Genomic DNA, 19,564 nt, shown 5'->3' on the forward strand with positions numbered 1-19,564 from the left:
ACAACAACCTATGCAACGAACACCATGAACGAAGCTCCACAAATCTGAATCTGCTGGAACTGCAGATACCATGTCTTGGCAATGAAGCCACCACAACGTGACGACACAATTTGACGGCTTCAAGAATAAAGAGGTAGGACCAAATTTTCTCTAGGGTTTTGAGTAAAACTCATCTACTAATTTCGTCCATATGTCTCTCTATTTATAAGGAAGGATATAAAACCCAAAAAGATAGTTATCTAGTCAACTAATAATTATCCATATAAAGGGTAATTAACTGACTTCTTAAATTATCTGATTTTATCCCCAAGAACTTAAACACCAACATTTATCACTAGACATAGTTAAGAATCTACATCTATGTCGTTCGACGATTGAAAAATTCTATGAATAAATAGAAGTTACTTATTCATATATACATATATATATATATATATATATATATATATATGTTTATGTGAATTTATAAATATTAGGTGTATATGATATCTGTGTGAAATCTTACATCAAAACGTAATAAATAGGGATAATATACCACTTAAAAATAAATGGTTATTTTGGATAAAATAAAGTAAAAAAAAGTCGTAGTGGTCGTAAAAGCAAACCCGTGCATATATAGAATGCCTAAATCTGACTTCCTTAGAAAAAGTTATGATTATTTGAAGTTTCAGTGTAGCAGTATATGACTTAGAAACTGAAATCGAAATCAGCCGATTGTTAGGAAAAGAAATCTAAACAAGAGATGAAGATGTCGTTAATACATATCCGTTGTTATGAAGACCGTCGAGAATGGATGCGCCGATAAGAGGGGCGATGTGCGTCAGACACTCCACCAGATTTCCACCACGTGTCACCACCCAGAGCAAGAAACATCACCCTTCCCTGACTAAGTGTACGTCATGAGTTTCAAAAGGCGTGGCACGTCTTTTTCTCTAGCCTATAAAAAGATGTGTATGTATCCCGATTCCTCACACATTTCTATCCAAGGAGCCGAAGAAAAATAAGTTCCTGTGTTAGAGTTCTGCCCGCACAATTAGCGGTTCTCGTTAGAAGGATTTGTAAGTTATGCTGCACTTGTTCTAATTTAAGGGTAACTTGTATTTATAGTCATGATCGTTATTATGAACCTATAAATAAGATTAATTAGTGATTTAAAGTCATTATACTGATTGATCTATTTACGGGAGTAATGTCTAGGCTTGATTTAGTGAGGTGTTTAAAGTGAGATTTCAAAATAGTATATTTTGTATACCAAACGGACCCTACATCCGATATGATCCTACCTGGTTATTCCTTATTTTATATATCTTCATGTATACATTGGGATTATTGAGAAATCTAGACTATCATAATTATAGTCACCAAGATTATGAAAATAAACTAAGACTTAGTGGCATTTTAATCTAGGTCTTTTGAAAGGATAAAGTGTTAAGGAGAAGCGTTGTCCTAAGCTCGAATCACTTACTTTTGTTAAGTGAGTGTGTCTTTAATTTCAAGAGCATAATTTAATAAAAGTATTTATTAAATGCTAATTGTATTAATTATACTCTATGTTATTTGTGTACTATAATAGTACTGCTTAATAAGAACTGTGATGGAAAATCAATTTTACCTTTAAGTTATAGTCTAGGTTAGTCATAGATACATAGAAGGTACTTAGTTCTAAATAGGTTTAACATCTGACAGGTTTCATTCTAGGGTAGAGTGTGAGATCAAATCGGAGTGTAGTAGTCCTCCTCTTTTTGGATGACCAAAAAATGGTGGGTCCAGATTAGAGAACTGGCAAGTATGTCTTGGTTATCGACCATAGTAGATGACGACACTTGACTATTCTAGGAAGTTTAGTGAATTATGTTACTATTGTGGACTTATAACCCATAGACGTAGATAAAATAAGATACCATATTTATCAAATACTCCATACATTGGTTTCATTTATATGACTTACACTGGCCAAGGACTCCCCTAGAGGTGTAGTCGACTATTGCTCAGAAGGTTCATCAGGTAAGGTGATTCTTCCAAATGATCATTGAATTAAGATTTGTGACAATCGATTGGGCAGGATAGGTGGTCTTACATCAAATTATGTACATCTATAATGTTGTTTGCAGGAATGTTATTATGATCTATTATCATTAAAATTACTATATGCTTGAAAAACCTATGCATCTCACTAGGTTTTCAAAACCTAGCCCACTCAATTTATATGCATTATAGGTAGTTGAACTAAGGTTGCTAACATTTAGTTAGGATGTCGAGTGAAAAAGATATGATCATGTATTACTATTTCCAAACCTTTTTATTTTTATGTTGTAACATATGTTTGGATATAAATGGTGACATCCATGGTATTTTAATAAAATGAATTAACTTATGTTAACTCAATTGTTTCAAACTGGGATTTTCCGAAACACAACAACTCAAAGCGTAAAGAAAAAGTTTTAATTTGTTTTGAAAATAAGATAATGTTACAAGAACATTCAAGAACTTCTAGATTTCATTTAATTAGTTAAAGACTATTAATTAATTAAAAAATCAAGTCCCTACAAAATTCTAATGCCATTTATTGCTTATTTTTGTCTTTGCGTGTAACCCAAAAGGTCTCTACTATTAATAGTAACTAGGTGGGGAACCTCCGCGTTGCGGGGGTCGGATACGGGGCCGGATTTGAGAACATTTATATTTTGAATACCGTTGTGGGGTAGTTTCTTTCTTGTTTCGTCTATCTTATGTAGATACTCTTACATGGACAATTTGTTTATAGAATGTGATGGCTTGGCTATGAATTTTGTACAAAATATTAAATTTGTAGCAAAGTGTTAACTAATTAAGTCTTTATGATTATATTAAACTATTAATTAGGCTGATATTTGGGGGGTCAGATGTGAATATCTCCAACTTATAGCATTGAAAACGTGCGAATGATACCACTTTACCACCATAATGGAGCATTTAATCTAAAGAAAGTGAATTTTGTTGATATGGTAATTTAGTATAATATGTACCTTTTTGAAAGTAAAATGCCCTGATATGAAAATAAAGGTAAGGCGTAAGTGTAATGTTGGAGTAGAAAGAAATAAAAGCAGAATGCTATACTACATACAAATATATAGATGTTTATTTCTATTTCTTGAATTTATACCATTAACTTATTATGTTAAACGTTTAAAGAAACCACAAAACAATACATAAGACTCTGTTAAATTCCAATTCTTTAGTTCTAACATTCAAATAGGAGTTACTGCTAACTTACTGGCTGAAGAATGTGAGAGGTTAAAATTTTAACATTTCCCGCTTTATCAAGAGCATGCTCTACCTTCTTGTTTATATTCACCATGTCCTCAGCATTACCATGATCTACAGTCACCACAAATATTCAACCCACTTGATCTACATCATCCAAGGTCATCTGTTTCACAAAATCAAATTCCCTCATATACAATAAAAAACATAAAGCAACCTCCTTTTAATTTATTTCTTTTCCATTTTTGAATTTGTATATAAAACTAAGGATAGCATCACGTGCCTTCTGACCAGTCTCCAAAGCTTTCGTCTTTGGTTAAACATTAAAAGTAATTCAACTATCACCTATAATATCCATATATTCTTCCAGCTCAGCATTGAAATATCGAGACTTGTTTCCATTCCAGAAAAATGTCATAACATGTCCGAATTTCAGTACCTCACAATTAATCAAAAAGTCAAAACATGGTCACCTCAAGATTCAAGAAATCAAGATTTCTTTTGAGGCTTAAATAATCAACACCATTTACCAAATTGTTGCAAAGTCAAAGATCTCTCTGCTTCTTAAACTTTTAACTTTTCTGACAAATAAACCCTTCAGGAAAAAAACTGGTCCATGATTTTTTTTACCAAAAAACAGTATGTATGGACAGTTTGGGCAAGAAGTGTTGAAATCAATAATTTTTTACCAAAAAAGCAGTAAATCATTATTTTTTATCCAAAAAAAGAGTATGAAGGGGCAATTTGGACAAAAACTATGAAAATAATTATTTTTTTACCAAAAAACAACATGTAGGGGTAGTTTGGTCAAAGAAGTGGGTGTCGGATATGTAAAATGATGTAATTGCCATATTACATGTATAATCTATCTAACACTGTCATTTGGGCAAGTTGTTGTTAATCATATGTGATGATAGAAGGAATAACCAGTAAAGAAAAAAAGACTAATTGGTTAACCAAAATTCTCATCTAAAGACATATTTTACCATGAATCCATATATAGACTGATAGTGCAATGTAAACAGAGCTTTACAAGACCCTGTACAAAATACAATTCAGATTCAAAAATCAAATGTAGAAAAAAGGAAAAAAAATATATCACCACATCTGTAAAGAAATCAGAGGCATAAACACGACTCATTACCACCATTAACTTCTAATTGTAGGTATGATCATTCACAGCTATGAGGTAACCTGTGGAGATCCACTCTTGTACCTCCCAGATGAGTATGCAGTGGCAATCAATTCCATCTGATCAAGTTGAACAAAAGTGATAATTATATATATCAGAAAATAAAAATATTACTTTGATAATCTCTACAAGTTGGTCGACTCCGCTTTCACCTGGGAAAAGAGGCTGAGAATAGCAGCAAGTAAAAAAAATTATATATATATATATAATAATAATAATAATAATAATAATAATAATAATAATAATAATAATAATAATAATAATAATAAAAATAATAAAGTTGTATTGTTAAAGAGATAGATTGTGGCGTGTAAAGAGTAAAGGGTAAAGAGCTGACATGTCCAAGAAGAAGTTCAGCAAGTACACAACCGACAGACCAGATATCAATGGAAGAAGTGTATCCTGTTTCCAAACACTTTTCCCGAACAAATAAAAAAACCTTTTATAAATAATAAGATTAACATCATATGTATATATCTGATGATTCAAACATGTGTTACTTGAAACACAATTCCAAAAGAACCCTTGCCCACCACACGTTCTACCATATAGCTTATTGTCTGTAAGTCATCACCAACTTAGATCAAATTAAGATTATTTTTGTCTTTATAAAAATAATGCATCAAAGCTTACCTATTTAGGCTAACCATTTCTACCCTTGATAGTTGTAACAATAATATGACCAATTTCCATCCCATTTCCATCTACCATTGTTGCCTCCATTTCCTACAAACAACAGAAAAATAAATAACTTATTACTGAAAATTGAACCCAAACCCAATAAATGCAAAAGCAAACTTCGAGGAAAAAAAAAAGCTGCAACCTTTTTAACCTTGTCATCTTTTATTGTCATTTCATTGACTCCCTCGGGCAATTTATCAACAAACATGGAATTCGCACCACCTTTTTCAACTTGGTTGTGAGCCATTCCAACTGAAGCCATAAACCTTGACGATTTTGTTTCTTGTCAATCAACTACCACTCATATTGTAACAATCTGTGTACAAAAGTTCAATATCATTATAAACATCTACTCCATAAATGCCTAAAATCATAATACTTATAACTAGAAAAGTATATAAGAAATTTATAGAAGTTGATAATGAAAATATTTACCTCAGAACCGGAGAAGCAAAAATCAGAGCCAAGAATAACAGTTACAGTTCTGATTTGGGAGAGGCTTTAGTATCCGATTTTGAAAAAGTCTGATTTGATCACACTGTCACTCGATTAGTAGAATCTGTGAATCGACATGGTGAATTGGTGATATGTAATGTAAGGTTAGCAAGAAGATCAGATGACCAATTGATTTATCATCAAGAAACAACCTGTCAATATATGGATAATAAAATCATCTATTTACCTAGTGCAAGGACTCTAAATTAAAGAAAATTATATCCACATATTTCCAAGTTGTTGGCCACTCAGCAGAAAAAGATAACGTCTTGGTAACTGTGATAGCAATTGACAATTACCCAACACCCCTTTGCCCGAAGAGATTTTGAAGGTTTAGATCGTAAGAAGACGAATGGTTTCATTTCGAATCTGCTAAGTACCTACATATTTAGAACCTCTGTATGATTAGAATCCCATTTTCAATGTCAACAATGTTGATTTACAGAGTTCACCTCATAATTAAATTGAATTCAATTATATAATCTTACCCCATAAAAAAGGATGTGTCTCTTCTTCAATAGATTACTACATGCTTTGAAACCTCTTGCAAAGTAATTAGGTATTGATTATGATTTTCTCTACCGACCCACTATGAACTTGTATTAGCCATTGATTATATTTTTCTCTACCGACCCACTATGAGCTTGTAGGTGATCTATTTTCCATAAGTTTAGTAATAATAGTTAAGTTTCACCAGCTCCATAATAAAATATAATGAATCGAATTTTGAAAGTAACCGAAAAACCAAAAAAAGACATCACATTGAATTGTCAACATATATGTAAACAGAGTAATACCTATACAACAACATCAAAGTCCCAAATTGCAACATTTCTTCACATTGACGTAGCACGATTTTCTCCAGAAAGCTCCACACAAGAAGCTCTCATCTAAAATTGAAAAAAAGACACAAAAAACAAACAAAGAAGATGGTATTATAATGGGAACTGGGAAGGAGTGTATTGTTACTTATTGCCTCAATTGCATGACACTATTTCATCCGTATTGCTGCCAACTAATATGCAATTAAGGTTCTTGGGTTTGGGATTCCGAACTTAGCTTTTCAATCGGTTACTGGAACACTGAAACATAGTTACCTAATTCACGGATAGATTCGATACGGGTACAGGGTTCACTTGATTGGACGTATCCGATTCGGAGGGGGTAGGCTCATTTCGGTACGAACCGGTACAGTGTACCATGAAGTCCGGTACAGTGTACCCAAATGTAAACCATTTTTAGAAACATATTATTATAAATGTATTATAAAACAGGAACATATTATATCAAGATTACCAAAATACCAAAAACATAAATTATCAAACCTTTCAAGTCTTAATTCATTAAGTACCAAAAGATGTAACAGATTACATGCAAAAGATGAAACAGAATCCTAATATGTTACAATAACAGGATTATAGGAACAACATAAAATTACCAAACATAAAACATCTAATCTAACCGCTGCCTTTTTCCTTTCCTATTCTCCACGCCTTCTTCATCAAGATTCTCCCAAGTCATTTCCTCCAATCGGGCACTTGAACCTTCTATATAATCGCTTTTCGGATTTATAAGATTCTGAAAAATGGGATAAAAGCCTAATGTTTGAGTGAATAAAAACTAGTTTGTCCGCTCTCTTGCAATTTAAACGATTTCTCTTCACGTTATGAATATAGGAGTATGTACTCCAATTTCTCTCCATCGAGGAGCTACTAATTGGTTGAGAGAGTACTTTTTTTGCCACATTCGCCAATTCTGGAGTTTCCGATCCATAAGTTGCCTACCAATCAATTCCGTCCATGGTTACGGCATCGATTTGAGATGAGGTCATAGAGTAAATTCCTTTCTTCATATGAAATTTCACGAATTGTTATCGTAAAAGTTTTGCTTCTTCTTCACTCTCCGTGATTCTATTAAACGCCTCCATAACACCAAGTACAATTTCTTTGTCTTGGTTGGGAGCTTTTCGTGTCATGCCACCGGGTGCCAATTTTGCTAGGTAGTGTTTATCATAAAATTTTGGATTTAAGGCAAATCCCAAACAATGAAGACGGATTGTCATCTTCTCCCACCTATCCAAAAGATTTTTTTCAACTTGAGGGTAATAATTTGCATATTTATTTTCCCTCATGACAACTTTGATTTCACCAAGCATGTTGTCCATCCTTTCATAAATCTCTCCCATTTTGGGACCTTCACCATCACAAAATTTTAATAGCACAAATATTGGTTTTGTAATAGCCAATATATTTTCAATATTGTCCCAAAACTCATCATCTTTAATTCTATCGGCGATTTTTGCCCCTTCAATTCGAGTGGGTTCGTCCGCATTTTTGATCCATTCTCGCCACGAATTAAGAACAATGGTTGTAGAAAGAGCCTCCCTACACTCCATTAATCTTTTCAAAACTATAAAGTGTGAGGCAAAGTGCGTTTTTGCAACTTTTAATAACTCTAGTGTTGAGTTTTCCCTAAAAAATGATAATGCATGTGTGTGGTTAATAAAATACTTGACAATACCTTTTCCTCTCTTATATGTCTCCGATAGCCAATAAAACTCCTTCGCCAAGTCTTTAAAAATGAGATTTAACGTGTGCACGCAACAAGGTGACCAAAAAATATGCTTGTGTATCCTTTCGATCTCCCGCCCGGCAGCCTTGCAATTAGCCGCTTTACTGGTTACAATTTGTAATACATTACTTGGTCCAATATTATCGATGGCTCCAAGTAGAAACTTTGAAATTTCTACCCCCGATTTTTCAACCCACGAAAAGTCTTTCGCGTACATGAACGTTGCACCACGGGAATTAACCGCAAGGACATTGATAAGTGGTTTATGTTTCACATTAGACCACCCATCCGAGACTATTGAGACTCCTTTTGTGATCCACGTGTCCTTAATCAGTGTAAGCTCCTTCTCAACGTCCCTAGCACATTCATTAAGTAATACGGTTCTCGCTTTTTCACATGATGGGGGTTTGTATCCATCCGGTGCATTCTTGATAGAGCTAATCATTTCAACGAATTGCGGGTTGCGTAAAACATTGAATGGGATTTCGTTGGCACATAATCCTCGAACTATCTTCAAGTCCACTGCGTTCCTCTCTAATATGCCAAATGATTCTTCAATGTGTTTCCTTGAAGATGCATTTTTAGACAGAACAGAATTCTTCAAACACTTTGCAACTCCATTGTTTTCTGCTTCTGTTACCTTCTTCCTAAGACTTTCTCGCTTCTGTTGATCTCTAACCATGACTGAACATCTTCTAATGTCGGCAGTTTTCCCTACAGCAGGTCCAAAAAATGGACATGGATTCAGGTGTATGAGCTGGTAAATTTTCCTTTACAGTGGTTACAAACCCACTGTTTAGAACCTACAAAATTTTTATTGTTTCCTGCACCATTAAATGTAACTTCTTTTAACAGTGGTCTGCTTGCATCCTTTCCTTCTGTGGCTGTTGATCTTTGTTGTGTTTGTTGTACTTCATCATCAACATCAATAATATAATTTGCTTGTGTTTCACTGATGTAGGTATCTTCTTGTGTTTCACTATCTGCTAGAGTATTGGCATTTCTCCCAAACTCCATTTTTCTCAATCATAGAGTCAAAGTGTCAAAGTCAAATAGAAGAGAAATTGGAACAGATTTGAATGAGATGATAGAAATCGAGAATCATAATATATTTATATCAATAATATTGATAGCTTGGTACAAAGAAATTAGATAGAAATCGAGGAGACGTACACTTTTTCTAAGCGTCGTATTTATTCCCGCCAAGTGAGTCGGCATAGACATGGTGTACCAATCGCGATTCCCACTGAAGGGGTACACAAAAATCGATTGACCCACACGCGAATTGAAAATCGATTGGCCCATTTCCAATCATCGATTTGGTATGCTGCTATTCCAATCCGACTATCGTTCCCATACCGACTTGGTACGACGTCGTACCCCGATTCGGTACACATCGATCTGGTACGAGGTACGCGGTCTCTTGGACGAATTAGGTAACTATGCACCGAAACCCCTACACCTTCACTCAAAAGAAAATTAATTAGAAATACTTTATGGGTACTTGAATCTTGTTAATGTTGGTGTTGCCACATGTGCAAAAATTCATTAATAAAAAAAATATTATGTTCAACGCATGAAATAAACTATATATAGATGATGAAATTCTCAGATGCATTTTATCAAACACATTGCAGGCACAATTAGAAAGATAAGTGTATATATGGAAAAGAAGGGAACCTACCCTACACCTCATTTTAGATGTAGGATTCTGCTTCCTCATTGGCACTGATCCTCACCACCATACCTCTTGACGACGATTTTAATTTTGATTTCAGAAAGTTATCGACGACGATGGAAGTAGAACAGTAAAAATCGTGAAATTGAGAAACAAATGGTGGAATCAACCTGCTCCTACACTCTTCCCAGTCTTCCCTCACCTTCTGTCTTCCCCCAAACCAAATTACCTGAGGAAAATCTTAGAAGTCGCTCTTGAGTAGTTGTAACCATCTGGTGCGTATCATAAACTGAAAAACTGAAATCCCCAAATCTCCCAAAACCGATGTCTTCATAGGAACAACGAAAAAAATATACGTAGAAAATGAAAATTATCCGGTTATCGCTAAATGGAATAGCCCATAAGACGAAGGATTTGTAGACAAATAAAAAAAACAAAGAAAGAAGGTAATGAAAAGGTACGTGAACTCTTACCTAGAGCATGCGGTTATGTCTCCAATTTGAAGAAAGATGGTGATGAAATCGAACCAACCAAGCTTGATACTAAGCACTGTTATTGAGAATGGAACTCAACTCGAGAAATAGAGAAACCAAGCCGCTAAAGAGAAAAACAGAAACTTGTTTCATCGGAATCAGAAGCGTAAGAAGTCAATGCCTGCATCTTTATTCTGAAAGACTGAAATCGCCGATGTTGTCGACCTGATCACGGGAAACACCGATCTGGTCTCCGACAAAATACTCACCATTGATTCGTATGGTGTGCTGGTCATAATCGATAATATCGCCCTGAGTCGGTGGTTCTAGTGGCGTGATGGTGATAATCTACACCTAACCAGCCGATCGAGTGGGGCAAAAACAAAAAACCAAAAACGTCGAAGCCGTTTGTCGACGAATAGAAGCAGAAACGAAGGCGGTTAATTGAAACCCATCTTCAATATCTCCTATGTTTTGAGCTAGGTTACGCAAGAACCCGATGGAGCAGGTTGTTTGGAGGGCTTCGACGATCATGTTTGGTGGGTGCAATGAAATATGTAAACAACTAATTGGGAGGTCGAGGAGGCAGAAATATATGAAGCAAGAAAAATTAATCGGCTGGCAAACCTATCTTTGTAAGGATCCAGATGAAGCGCGTGACCATGGTTAAGGATTTAAACCCACCCTGGTTAGACACTATTCTTAAAAGGTGTCATCCTTTAATATATATATATATATATATATATATATATATATATATATATATATATATATATATATATATATATATATATATATATATAAGAATATTGCCAACTGTTGTAATTGTGTTGTAAGGATGGGCACCATTCTCCATAATGTGGTCTTTAACATTATTTGCACTTTTAGTCTTTAATATTTTTTTTGTTACAAAATAAGTTTGTTGGTTTTATACACATTTAATTAGTACTTATGACCGGTTTCTTTAGGTTTTTCTCACAACATCTTACATGGTACAATCATTAATAAGATGTTCGGAGCTGTTGACGGTTCTAGCCACCACAACCTCGACTGCTTGGTTGCTTAGGTTTTGTGGTTTGACTTAGATCTTGTATTTTGAATGTTGTAACTTCTTCATACAATCTTAAATTTTAACAATAATTATATACACACATTCATATTTGAGTATACTACAATTTCTGTTTAGATTACTCTCATTAAAAAGTAATTTTTTTATTTACGGTTTAGAAAAAAAACGTTAATACATACATACATATATACATACATACGTAAAGAAAACATGGATATAAAGATCGTAAGTAAAAATAACTGTTTAACGGTAATAATCTAAATGAAAGTTGTAGTAGAATCAAATACGAACGTGTGGATATAAAGATAGTTAAAATTTGATATCGTATGAAGAAGATAAGACGTTCAAAACACAAAACCAAAGCCAAACCACAAGACCTAAGCAACCAAGCAGCCGAGGCCGCGATGACCCAATGCATTAACGTCACCAAACACGACCCAATGCATTAACATCACCAAACACCTTGTTAATGATTGTACCATGTATAATGTCATGAGAAAAACCTAAAGAGAGCGGTCATACACACCGAATGTGTAAAAAAAATATTAAGGACTAAATGTGTACAAAGAGAGATATATATTACTCTATTAAATCATTTTTTCAAGGTTACTTGGATAGCAGGTCATAAAAACTGAATGTTTATAGTTAAACAAGTTGAAAAAGTAAGTGTGAATGAAAAAAAAAATCGGTGACCAAATATATACAAATTAAAAAATATAATATTTTTTAAGTCATTAAACGGTTCTTGTGTGAATGTCAAATATGACTGTTGTCAAAATTAAATCGATTATACACACCATCATCATAAGTTTTATTGTCCCATCATTAACTTCATTAACATGTCCTTTAACTTGTAGAGATGTTATATAACACACCTTTAATGTTTTATAATATCTACTCAAACTCTAATTATTATATTTTGTTAACGTGCCCTTTAACTTGTAGCTACTACAAGAAAAGAAAGCATTAGCGGCGACGCCTTTAGCGGCGAGAGCCAGCAATAGCGGCGACACGTAAAAGACGCGTTACGTGTCGCCGCTATTGCTGGCTGTCGCCCCTAAAGGCGTCGCCGCTAATGCTTTCATTTAGCGATCCGCGTCATTTTCACCCCAGCCGTCCGATTTGTTTTCAATCTAACGGTTGTTAAGGAAAGCGGAAAGGCGCGCTGAGTTTTCCCTCCGTGTGTCGCCGCTAATGCCCTAATGTCGCCACTATTGCCCTACGTCGCCGCTAATAGCCGTCGCCGCTAATGCTAAACGCATATACCCTTCACAATTTACCTTTCTGCCATTCACAGCTTACCCATAACTCTTTCTCTCTCGTTTTTTCTTCAATATCTCACAATTTTTCAACTTGGTGGACGCATTGCTTCTTGGACCGGTGCTAGCTAGCTTCTCCTTCCCTCAAGGCAGCCACAATACCGCCACAACCCCAACCAAGGTCGACATTTAGCCAAAATTCCGAAATTGCCCCCAACCAAGGTCAAATTTCTCATCTTCTTTATGTTTTTTCTGTTTTAGATGATAAATAGTGAGTATTTTTCAAGTTTGTTGAGTGATTATGTTTGTATTTTGATATATGAATTGGTTATGCATTTTGTTGGATTGTATGTATTTTGTTGGTTATGCATTTTGTTGGATTGTTGAATTATTATGTGTGTTTTGTTCACATTTGTGGGAATTTTGTTGGATTGTATGTATTTTGTTGAAATTTATGTTTAGATTACATTGAAGTTATACCACATTGCCTTAACATGAAACTTAGATGTATATATTTGTATGAAATTGGAATATGCAAATTGGATTAAATTGGAATATGCAAATTGTATGAAATTGAATATATACATTTGGCTTAATTGTATGAAATTGGATGAAATTGAAATATGCATTTAGCTTAATTAGGTTATTGAAATATGAAATTGGATGTATACATTTAGCTTAATTAGGCTATTAATAGCAACTTATTTCTAGTAATGTATTGTATATGGTTTGAAAGTGCTTAATTTTGTTAGTGACTTAATGTTTGGCCAACTTAATAGCAACATACTTTTAGTGACTTAATGTTGGTCATTACAACTTTAGCTTTAATTAGGTTATTAATAGCAATGTACTTCTAGTAATTTTAATTTAATTATAGAATAAATTTAAATTAATTTAAAAAAAACATTAAAAAAATAATAAATTAGTTGTAAATCAAGTTAATGTTAAAATTAAAATAAAATAAAGTTAGTTTAATAAATTAAAATTAAAATAAAGTTAGTTTAATAAATTAAACTAATAACAAAAAAGAAAATATTAAATTAATTATAAAATCTAATTAATTTACGTTTAGAATCAAATTAAGTTACATTTATAAAATCAAATTATATTAATTATAAAACTAACTTAATAGAAAATATTAAATTAATTATGAAATCTAATTAATTTACGTTTAGAATCAAATTAAGTTACATTTATAAAATCAAATTATATTAATTATAAAACTAACTTAATAGCAACATACATTTAGTGACTTAAAATAAAGTTAATGTTAAAATTAAAATAAATTAAAGTTAGTTTAATAAATTAAAATGAAAATAAAGTTAGTTTAATAAATTAAACTAATAACAAAAAAGAAAATATTAAATTAATTATAAAATCTAATTAATTTACGTTTAGAATCAAATTAAGTTACATTTATAAAATCAAATTATATTAATTATAAAACTAACTTAATAGAAAATATATGTAATTAGTATGTGGAATAAATGAAAAAAAATGTATTTATGTATGTGATGTGTTGAAAAAAATGAAAAAAAAAATATGTTGCTATAATTCTATTCATATTGTAATTTTGCAGGCTGTATATGGGGTTTAGTTGGGCGATACTCTTGTACGTGATGGCAGATGTTATGGGTTTAGGACATGGAGGTGATGGAGCCGGGGATCCACCACCTCCCGTAGGCTTTGGTCGTGGTCAACACGAACAGGATGGTAAGTCTTATTATGATATATTTGTTAGATGTTTTTATCCATTTATTATAAGCTATCGTGACTAATATTTTTAATTATATTTTTCAGCTGAGCTCCCTAAAAAACGAAGAGGCCTAGCAAAAAACATTCAACTATCAAAGATAATAAGGGCAAACAAGGGAAAGCCTGTAGATTTGGATTTCGATAGGGAGCTGACATATTCCCCTGTCGGGAACCATGGTAATTGGTTTACTCGTGAGATTGGGAAGTATATATGGATGAACATCCCTTTGAACGTATCTGGTTGGGATAATGTTTCCCCCGCTTTAAGGAATGCCACAATGGTTCATTTAAAGGTCTTGGACAATATTTTAAGTTTAGTTCTAATTGGTATTTAAATAACTAACTTTTTTGTATTTGCAGAATAAGTTTGATTTAGACAAGGTTAACTTGGATCCCGAGCGTGCTCAGTTGTTGCAGAGCATTGATGCGACCTTGCAAAGAATTTATAGAGGCCAAAAAAATAAAGCGCATACTTATTTTGAGAATGTCGGGGGGCTTACAGATATCCCAAGGGCATTAGCCAACCCCCCCCCCCCCCCCCCGATGGTATGTCACGTGAAAATTGGGCACAAGCAGTCGAGCATTTTCAAACTCCTGAATTTCTAAAGCGTTCGGCGTCAAACAAAGGAGTCCGTGCACAACAACAAGTTGTAAACCGAGGGGGATCGTGCTCGTATAGCAATGCATGTTTCAAAGAAGTAAGCTATGATATATTTAACTGTTTATTTAAATTATAATTAATCTAATTTTTAATGTTAAATAGGACATCGCTCGAATCGAAGCATTTCGTAAGGCCAATACTGATCGCCAAGGGGTGTTTAGTAGTCCTGCAGTCGAGCAACAATACGTAAGTGGTTAATTTTTATTATCATATAAGTGATTATATCGTCAAAGGGTAGTTAGTAATCTAATTTTTATTATATTTATTTCTTTTTTGAAAATACAGAATGCTTTACTCTTTGAGATCAGTCAACAAACACAAGCATCTTCTGAAGCCAGCGGTCTAACACCAAAGGATACACAAAATTGTTTTGAAAAAATATTAGGTGTTCGACGTGGCCATATCAGAGGCATCGGGCGTAAACCTTCTACGGTTGTGTCGATGTCCGATCAGGAACAACCACTGACACAACCACCACCACAATCACAGGCGACATGACTATTTAATTTTGGTAATTGTTTAAAATGTTTTGGTAATTGTTAGTTTAGTAATAGTTTCAAAATTTGGTAATTGTTAGTTATAGTACAACGTTATAATGTTTTATACGCAATATGTAGAATGTATATTTTGTATATAGAATGTTATAATGCTATTTTAACTTATAAGACTATGTTATTTTATTTGTAGTTGGAAATGCTTCAAACAATGTTAAAAGATCCGGAATGTAGTGCTGCACTTGAAGATTGGTTTCGTTCATTGCCACAACGAAATGAAACCGGAGGAAACGAGGAGAGCGATGATGACGAGTAGATAGTTGTAGGATTTTTTTATGTTTTATTTGTGCAAGTATTTTAGACTAGTATTTTCGATATTTTGTTGTATGTTAAATCAGACGAGTAATTTTAAACGGATATTGTATTAATATTTTGGATTGGAATGATATAGGATTAGATTAATTAATATCATACTAGTTTTTTTTTTTTTTTTTTTTTAATTTTAATGTGAATATATATATATATATATATATATATATATATATATATATATATATATATATATATATATATATATAAAAAAGAAAAACACCAATACCGGCGACGTCTTTAGTGGCGACAAATTTTTTATTACCGGCGACACGTCTTTAGCGGCGACGTGAGCTTATTAGTGGTGACAAGTCTTTAGCGACGACAGCCACGCATTAGCGGCGACAGCTTAATTAATAGCGACAAAATATCAGCGTCGACGTTTTAGCGACGACACGTCGCCGCTAATAGTATTAGCGGCGACAAGCCGCACTTTTAGCGACGACGCCTGTCGCCGGTAATGCTGTACTTTCTTCTATAATGTTTTATAATTTCTATTCAAACTCTAATTACTATATTTTTATTTAGATGTCTCAAAAGAGTTTTATTTTATTACTGATCTTCATTTTTTGTAGATGTTTCGAAAGAGTTTATTTTATTACTAATCATCTTTTTTTTTTTTATATTGACCATCCAATATTATTATAAAAATACATAGTTTTTAGTATAAAATCGATCTAATTATAATAAGATTAATAAATTAAACTTACAACTTTATGACATATCATTGGTCGATGATTGGAGATTTGGCTTAGGGTAGATCGGGTCCTGAGTTTGACGTGAAGGTGTAGGGTTTTTGATTATCATGTTTGAAATTTTGTTATGTAGGGTTTTCAATTATCGTGTTTAAAAAATGAAAACTTCTACAATTCCAATGCATCTTTTTTCAACTTCATTCTTTTTTATCTCAAACTATATTTGTATCAGAACTTTTAGTTATCGTGTTTGAAATTTTATTGTTGTTTTATCTTCTTTTTTTTTTTTTTTCATCATTTCTACAATTTTATGTTTTAATTAAAAGACTTATAAATATGTTTAAACCAAATATATGTCTGTAACATCTTAAAAACCATCATTTAAAAATTTAATAATTCTAAGATTAAGTATTAACTTCATAGTTTCCATTCAGAAATTCATATACATAAAATATGCTTCTCCACTTCATAGTACCAAAATATCATAAGCTTGCAGAAGCATAAGTATTGTTTTGAAACCCAAAAACCATTAGTATAAAACATAAGATAGTTGACTTACGCTTGGTGTGTGTACATGTTGTGCCCACTTCCCCATCCATACGTACGAAGTAGCCATGTGCTACGCTTGACGTACACCGTTCATAGAGCACTTTTCTCATAAGTTCTTAATCTGTTAAGTCCAAGTCCCAAACTTTATAGAAGGCTTTAATAGTCATAAATAAGTTGTAAAAACCGTAAGTTTATTGACATGCATGTCATATGCGTGTCTCACACCATTCTAGCTCAAAAATGGTGAAATGTGGTCTTAATTCCATGCATGACACCAAATGGAGATTAGAGACCAGATCTGTTAAAAAAAATACTCCTAGAACCTCAAGGGAAAATAAAGTTGCAAACTTTATATTGGAATTCATCAAAAATCCAATCATAATCCATAAGTACAACCAAATCAAGCCTACAAATCAATATCCAATGAGAATAAAGCATAAAGGTTGAGTCATGAATACTTACATTAGTCCGGACGTTAACACTAAAGATCTACAACCATAACACACACCACAAGCACTAATGGTGTGCATCTTCCTTGTAGAGTCTTCAAGAACACCAAGAAAATCAAGAACACAAGTGAGAGAGAGAGAGAGAGAGAGAGAGAGGTTGGCTAGGGTTCGTTTTGAGGGAGTAAAGGTTGTTAGAGGAAAACTCTATGGGTTAGTGATGCTTAAATAGGGCCCAAAGCATAAATCTAGGGTGTTTGAACACAAGGGCGCTACGCTTAATGTTGCTAAATGATGTACGCTTAGTGTACATATGGCATCTACGCTCAACGTATAACCACCATATGCTCTAAAATCCCCCAAAATGAAACTCCAATCTAACTCATGCATAAAAGAAGAAATACATTAACTTGGGTGTTACAATGTTCAATGCTCTTGAAGTTTATTTTATCATTAAATTATAGTTGTTTAATAAGTTGTTAAATATGAAGACATAAATTTAAACAAATTCATAACATTTTTAAAGAAATATCTTTCCAAATCATATAAATATTAAGGATTGGTGGTGTTATTTAATTTCAAAATTTATAACAAAATTAATTAATCATTTTTATTTTAATATATAAACAAGATAAGATGTAATCAAGATTATTTTTTGATAACCTTATTATTTATTAATATAAATATATCACAATACTTTTTTTTAACCGACAAATTATTATATTAAAGAAACTCGTCTAGCTATGAGCTAGGCTAGGGAAAGATACAAAACAATAAAAAAACGTGTAGATAAAAGGAATTATACAGGAAATGAGCATCATCTCCATTCTATTCAATCTCCAATTTCTAACCTAACATGAAACTTGAATCTTGAATGAAGTTAACAACCATCAAATTATAATTCTTTAACCGATTAAAAACTCTATGATTTCTTGCTTTTCATAAACTCCAAAAGGTGTCATAACATATACAAATCAAGTATATATATATATATATATATATATATATATATATATATATATATATATATATATATATATATATATATATATATATATATATATATATATTAACGCTTCCCCATTAGGCTGTAAAATCCAAAATCTCCTGGACTTTTATAAAACCTAACAACGCTCTTTAATAAACATTTTTCATTCAATGTCAAACATATTTAAAGAATTCTCAATTAATAAAAATAATCAACATGTTGAAAAAAATATTAATTAGCTTGTGTTGTATTTTATATATACTTTTAACAAATTAGTTAACACAACAAATTAATAAATAAAACTATAAAATAAAAACTATAAAAGTGAAAAGGTAGATTTTAAGAGTTTAATAGAGAGTCAAGGGTATTAAATGAAAATTTATAAAATATATAAAAGACAAAGTTGAACGACAATGATTCTGAAACAAGTACAATGATTTTCGTGTATATGGAATTTGATTCGTTTATTTAGAATAATCATATTAAAAATATCGATAAAATAATGCTTTATTGAAAACAAAAATAATAATAATTTAATGTAAAAATCTAAGAGTTTTGATGGTACAGTATATTTTATACCATTTGTCCTGATAAAATCTATAATTAAAAGGGAAATTAGTTTCAAAACACGTACTTGGTAGATAGTTTTTGAGAAGACATAAGGTTCGTTTAAAACTATGAATATTTACATAAAATATGTTTTAATTAAGTTTTACATATAAATGTTATTTTGTTTCAAACTTTCAATTAAAAAAAAAACAGATGTCAGTAAACGGAATACTTAGTTGTTAGTAAGAGGCAATGAGGTGTCGCATAGAAACCTTCTCCATAAGCTTTGAAGAACATATATAATCCGTCAATTCACATCGGGAAAATCTATCTTCTCACTATAAAATCATCCCAATTCTCCCCTACATCTCCACACCTTTTTCCTACAATTCAAACC

At 32.5% G+C, this 19,564-nt stretch overlaps 2 protein-coding genes and 1 long non-coding RNA gene across 8 annotated transcripts; 1 reads left to right on the forward strand and 2 right to left on the reverse strand.

The window, feature by feature from the left end:
* Positions 1–3,118: 3,118 nt before the first annotated feature.
* On the reverse strand, positions 3,119–6,758 carry LOC145100613 (uncharacterized). 6 transcript variants are annotated; one of them, XR_013705157.1, is made up of 8 exons: positions 6,100–6,758; positions 5,799–5,991; positions 5,552–5,675; positions 5,259–5,432; positions 5,069–5,161; positions 4,936–4,995; positions 4,773–4,850; positions 3,119–4,494 (listed from the first exon to the last, which is right to left on the reverse strand). It is a non-coding gene; the product is annotated as an uncharacterized LOC145100613 (long non-coding RNA). The 6 variants fall into 6 exon arrangements; XR_013705159.1 differs by lacking the exons at positions 5,799–5,991; positions 6,100–6,758 and having other exon boundaries at positions 3,119–3,409; positions 4,230–4,282; positions 4,388–4,494; positions 5,552–5,774; XR_013705158.1 differs by lacking the exons at positions 5,799–5,991; positions 6,100–6,758 and having other exon boundaries at positions 3,119–3,409; positions 4,230–4,494; positions 5,552–5,777.
* Positions 6,759–7,481: 723 nt separating this feature from the next.
* On the reverse strand, positions 7,482–8,864 carry LOC145099366 (uncharacterized). Its single transcript, XM_079036954.1, has one exon. The coding sequence runs from the start codon at positions 8,862–8,864 to the stop codon at positions 7,482–7,484; it is 1,383 nt and encodes a 460-aa protein (XP_078893080.1).
* A 3,887-nt stretch (positions 8,865–12,751) lies between these two features.
* On the forward strand, positions 12,752–16,031 carry LOC145100614 (uncharacterized). The gene is made up of 6 exons (XM_079037818.1): positions 12,752–12,883; positions 14,241–14,374; positions 14,462–14,709; positions 14,777–15,114; positions 15,180–15,263; positions 15,363–16,031. Exons 4-6 carry the CDS (start codon positions 14,965–14,967, stop codon positions 15,573–15,575), a joined length of 447 nt encoding a protein of 148 aa, XP_078893944.1. The 5' UTR covers positions 12,752–12,883; positions 14,241–14,374; positions 14,462–14,709; positions 14,777–14,964; the 3' UTR covers positions 15,576–16,031.
* Positions 16,032–19,564: the final 3,533 nt, after the last annotated feature.

The sequence above is a fragment of the Lactuca serriola genome, chromosome 4 (assembly GCF_051521515.1).
Source record: "Lactuca serriola cultivar US96UC23 chromosome 4, Lser_US96UC23_V15, whole genome shotgun sequence".
Lineage (NCBI taxonomy): Eukaryota > Viridiplantae > Streptophyta > Magnoliopsida > Asterales > Asteraceae > Lactuca > Lactuca serriola.

Excerpts from the sequence above, each read along its gene's own strand:
- LOC145100614 (XM_079037818.1), top strand. The coding sequence starts at position 14,965 with ATGTCACGTGAAAATTGGGCACAAGCAGTCGAGCATTTTCAAACTCCT. Across the intron at positions 15,115-15,179 it reads GCAATGCATGTTTCAAAGAA|GACATCGCTCGAATCGAAGC; the intron begins GTAAGCTATGAT and ends AATGTTAAATAG. Across the intron at positions 15,264-15,362 it reads CTGCAGTCGAGCAACAATAC|AATGCTTTACTCTTTGAGAT; the intron begins GTAAGTGGTTAA and ends TTGAAAATACAG.
- LOC145099366 (XM_079036954.1), bottom strand. The coding sequence starts at position 8,864 with ATGGTTAGAGATCAACAGAAGCGAGAAAGTCTTAGGAAGAAGGTAACA.